General features: G+C 37.3%; 1 protein-coding gene across 3 annotated transcripts in view; it reads right to left on the bottom strand.

Moving 5' to 3' along the window:
• zdhhc13 (zinc finger, DHHC-type containing 13) overlaps positions 1 to 4,878 on the bottom strand; it is a 17,219-nt gene extending 12,341 nt beyond the window's left edge. For 2 of the 3 annotated variants that reach the window (XM_015373337.1, XM_015373338.1), the window contains exons 1-2: positions 4,802 to 4,878; positions 49 to 254 (exon numbers count right to left, since the gene is read on the bottom strand). In XM_015373337.1, the coding sequence (XP_015228823.1) occupies positions 49 to 254; positions 4,802 to 4,825 (230 nt within the window). In that variant the 5' untranslated portion in view covers positions 4,826 to 4,878. Of the gene's footprint in view, positions 1 to 48; positions 255 to 355; positions 375 to 4,801 lie in introns of those variants that run through there. The other variant, XM_015373339.1, reaches the window with a different exon arrangement.
• Positions 4,879 to 4,979: the final 101 nt, after the last annotated feature.

Genomic DNA, 4,979 nt, shown 5'->3' with positions numbered 1-4,979 from the left:
AAAAAAAAAAAAAAAAAAAAAAACCACAGTTAACATCTGACCACTTACTGTGTGGCCTTCACAATGTCCCAGCTGCTGCTGTCATCCATCTGGGATCGTTTCTTCGGCTGCTGACTGATATCTAAGACCGGTTCCGAACCTATTCCCATCTGTCCGTACGCAGGCATGTACATGTTGGTCATCCCACCGAGGCCCGCTCCTCTAGGCCCGTGAGAGTGGCCGTGGTGACAGCCGTCATGCGTGTGGCTGTGACCCTGCAACAAAAGCCAAACAAAACAAACTGATCAGACCCAGGAAGGCTTTAACAGGAAACAATCAAGTGATGAAAAGAGGAAATATAGATCAGATCTTTCACCTCCTAAAGACAGTGAATAAAAAATGCAATACAGATAAAATTACGCTACAGGATGGACAGGTTTACGTTAGGCTGAGCTTTACTGTACCGAAACAACCATATAAAACATTTTTCCACAGGTTTTGCCCTTTTCTCCAGTACACTTTGTGCTCTCTGGAAGAATAATGACACAATGGATGACTTCACCTTCCGAGCAGACAGCCACCATACAACTCAGTGTAAACAAGCTGAATAGTTTATCAATCCAATGAATGACACGGGTGAGAAAATTGCTCAACACTTCAGTTGACTCTGCAAAAGGAGCGTTGGGCCCCTCCTTCGCACTAAATTCTTTAGGTTGACTCTAGAAAGGGAAGATGTATTGATAAAACTTTAGCAGTTCAAGTATTACAGCATGTGCTAGTTAGCAGAAAAAGAAAACTTGAATAGTTAGGCAACGTCTTGTAGAAATTATTTGTTCAAGGTTTATTTGAAGCACAGCTCTTAATACATTTTGTTTGGATAAAAAAATGATTATGCCACTTTTTTATTTTAACAAACATGACTTTTATTTTAAAGAGATGCCATGACTGAAAGAAGAACACTACAAAAAAATATAGAGGTGAAAATAGATGAATTACTGATATTTTTAGAGATTTTTTTTTCCTTTGGTGATTAATGCCTTTAATAGATTACTTTTAGAAACAGAAACAATACATCTCTTTTGTTTCTTTTTAAGAAGGAGATATGAAGTTTAATCTGTAATAGTTTGAGTTAATTTAACATTTGTATCATATGCACAAAGACAGGCTTTCATTTGTTACTTAAAAATGGCGAAAAAAAACAAACAAAACAGGATATTTAATGTATTTCTTCACAAATTAAGAAAAAACCTTTAATACAGATTTATATTTATCTGAAAGGTGCCAAATTATCTCCTATTTTTGCAGCAAGAAAACTCAATTTAAGTCCAGAATTTGTCCTGGTACTTTGACCCTAAAAGGAAGCTTTCCAGCAAGCAAACAAACATGCACATCCATCAACTATGCAGCTTTAGCTCCCACTTCAGTGAACACTAAAATTCCTATTGTATTTAACCTATACTGGTGTGTTACCTCTCTTGACATGGAATACTGTTTAACCCTTTTTCCACACTTCATTTCAGACTTTCCCTGATTTTTTTTTACACCTCCACCAGGAGTAACTTGTTGCATGCATGCTTAATATCATACTTCCAGCCACCTGATCGCGTTATGGTAAATAGTCAAAGCACTTACATTTACAAACAAACAGACCAAAAGCAAATTGTAAGACACAGAATTTGAATATAATAAGCCAGCAAGGTCCAATATTTTAATTGGAAAGCCTTTGTTTGCAACCAGAGCTACTTCATAAGAAATTAGAAAACCATAGTATTCGACTTGTTCTCAATCAATTGCTTGATTACAGTTGAATTCCATTTGGAAAACATACACTTTCTGCTGGCTCATTTGGTTATCTGGCAGCTCCACAAATTTGAACTCTATATTCCTGAAGGAGACAGCCAGGTAAGGTAGTTCAGGAATTGAAGCATTCCCTCACAGGGGGTGGAAACATCTAACTGGGGGGGAAACCCTCTGGAAGACCTAAAACTTGTGAAAGAAACCACATCTACCTCCTGCTATGAACATACTTTAGGTACTGAGGAAAGCTGCAGTCGGTGATAAACCAATGGATCATTCATAGAAACAAATATTGCTCTAATTCATTGATTAAGATACAATCTGATTAATCTCCTGTTCCTGGTAAGCATCCACAATAACGGCAATCAGGATCAGTGGTACAACGCAGCTGGTAATGAACTTCCTAACTCAATACAGCTTAAACTAATCATGATTGGTGAACGTGTAAAGGGGCAGGTTCAAGTTAGCAGACCATTCAAAATTATGAGAAGAGAAGAGAGAGCATCGTATTTCTCCTTTGAGGAACAAAAACACATCATACAGAAATATAAAGAGGGAAAAAAAAACAAAAGTCTCAATGAAAAGTCAAACATGATGGCGGCATGAAAGACGTGGCATTCTGGTTTCAGCTACAATAAAGCTGAATAACAATAAGTCTCAACTCAGTGGGACAAATGGTGAAAATCTCCTCTGCTTTTAGAATGGTGGAAATCCTCAAATTAAACCCTAAATGTACAGAAATACCTTAATGTATTTTCTACTTTAATGAGACTTCATAGTATTTATTTTCTTCTTTTTTTAAGCTTCATTTAACAATTATATAAAAAAAAACAATGAATTTCAGCATTTAGGACTTTACACAGGAGAAAACTGCTACAGGTAAAGGTTAGTGTGTTAAAAAGGAGGAAAACTAAAAATAAAGAAATGCATTGCTGAAATCTGTTAAATTTGTCAATAACACATTTTATTTTACCTGTGTTTTAGTTTACAAGTTCCTTTATTGTGATGTTGTTTTGTTTAAGTTTTGTTTTAAAACTCTAAATTAAATCAGGTTTTTAATCAAAGAGCGTCATTGTTTCCCAAACAGCTGATTGGCTGCTGGCTGAAGGGGTTTTATAGGGTTCAGATTATACTGAAATCTAGCCTTCCCTGGAGTAGGATTCACATTTAGAATATGTTACCAGGGATGGGAATCGAAAACTGGTTCCTGTTCAGAACCGGTTCTGTGTGTTCCAATTCCATGTTTGGCAGCTCGCTTAATGATTCTCTTAACGATTCCAGGCAGCATCAGAGCCTAACGCTGGGCAGCACGACATACGTCACATTTTTCACAGTAAGCAAGTACGACGTGACCAGGCATTAAGTCTAGAAAAGCAAAACAAAAGCGGTCAAAGCGATAGAAAGTTTGGCTTCATTTTAAGGAAGAGAAAGATGGCAACAAGGCAGTTTGCAATCATTGCAAAGTAGCAATTACATCCGTGGGAGAAAATACATCCAACATGCAGAAACACCTGCGCACACAACATGAAATACATTTTAACGAATGCCGTGTTTTTGATGCTTCCGGACAGAAGCTTAAGTTACAATCAGGTGATAAGTAGCTAGTTTTATATCATGCACGTGCAGAATTATAAGAATTATATAAAATATAGAGTTTTAAATCACTAGCTGTGCTTAATGCTGTTCCTAGTAAATCATGTGCCATTTCTGGAAATAAACCAATTTCCTAGCTTTCTTTGAGGTTATTGAACAAAGGTTGATGCTCGTTTATTTAAATCAGGGGGAGATTAGATTCTCCATTAGATTTAGAGGACTGTGAAGAGACGCGTAGCCTTGCTGGCTCAGAGACTGGCAGCTCCTGTTCACTGCCTTCTGTTTTTGCAGAGGCAGGCAGAAATAGAACATCCCAGGCGAAGGTAGACTAATGTCACCGTTCACTTAACCAAGTTCATTGTTTCACAGAATCGATAAGAGAATCGGATCATTTCAAAGAATCGATAAGGGATTCGGAATCGTGAAAATCTAATCAATTCCCAACCCTATACCATGGTGACTAGCCAAGCAAATAATGGATCAGGCTTTGTAAAACTGGAAAGTCAGGGCTAAACCTGAAGTTGTCTCACTAACCCACTAATCCTGCTGCTTTATGGTAGGGGCCTCTGGCTTCTCACCCCTAGTTTTCCCATATTGCCACATTTTATTTTGCTAATTCACCAAGCTAAAATAAACACACATATATGCTTTTCAACAAGCATGTAAATAACTACACCTTTGACTGGGTGAAGTTGATATTCTGATATTAATTTATCCTAATTTTTAATCAAATGTGGGTTTTCCCTTTGGGAGTTATAAAGGATTTGTAATATTCAACCACATACAACTAATTTGTGTGGAAAACAGTGAACTAAAATCATGTTCCGGAGTTTTCAAGAGGAAAAGGGGTGAACTTCCTGGAGGCTGTTTTTTTTTTTCTCTCTCTCTTTCTGTCAGACCTCATTAGAATATGTAAAATCTGACGGCAGTTTAGTGCTGCCATCATGCCTCAACATATGGAAAAGCATAAAGCATATTTTCCTGTACATTAAAGCCATACAAAGGAAGCGAGTGGTTTCTAAAAACAATACATTTCTAAAGCAGGTTACACCTTCAGGAATCAGTGGGCTGTCAGTTCATCATCGTGTCAAAACCAAAGCAGAAACCTTACTGCTTAATAAACAACCAGCTAAACGTACACTCTCGTTTAAGACTGGTTAATTAAACGACTTAATTTGTTATCATGCAGGAATAAAAACTAAAACTACAGTAAGTGAAAGAAAAACAATGTTTCTAATTCAACCTGAACAGGTTATTCCGCGTCAGCAACTCATCAACGGCTAAAACTACACCGTAGCCTAGCTAGTTAATGCTAACATCCTGCTAAACTGACCTAAGTTTAACTAATTGTGTGGGCCACGTCTGAACCTCAAAAACTAAACCCTTAGGACAGGATAAGTGAAAGCAGCTAATAAAGGTTAAAGCCACTTACACCGCCGCTTTCATTCCAGTCCATCTCGGTTTGGAGGAGCTAAACGAAAGTTCGAGCATCTGTAGCAGAGGTTTAACTTCCGGAGTGAGATTTCAAAATAAAATACAGTCGCTTCTACAAATTTAAGCTCAACTAAATTGAAATGTCCTGTTAGGTAAATTTGAAAACAAATATCTGT

Source organism: Cyprinodon variegatus, unplaced genomic scaffold, assembly GCF_000732505.1.
Source record: "Cyprinodon variegatus isolate N-32 unplaced genomic scaffold, C_variegatus-1.0 Scaffold86, whole genome shotgun sequence".
Classification (NCBI taxonomy): Eukaryota; Metazoa; Chordata; class Actinopteri; order Cyprinodontiformes; family Cyprinodontidae; genus Cyprinodon; species Cyprinodon variegatus.
The sequence above is the reverse complement of the archived record's forward strand: the minus strand, read 5'-3'. Positions and strand labels throughout refer to the sequence as shown.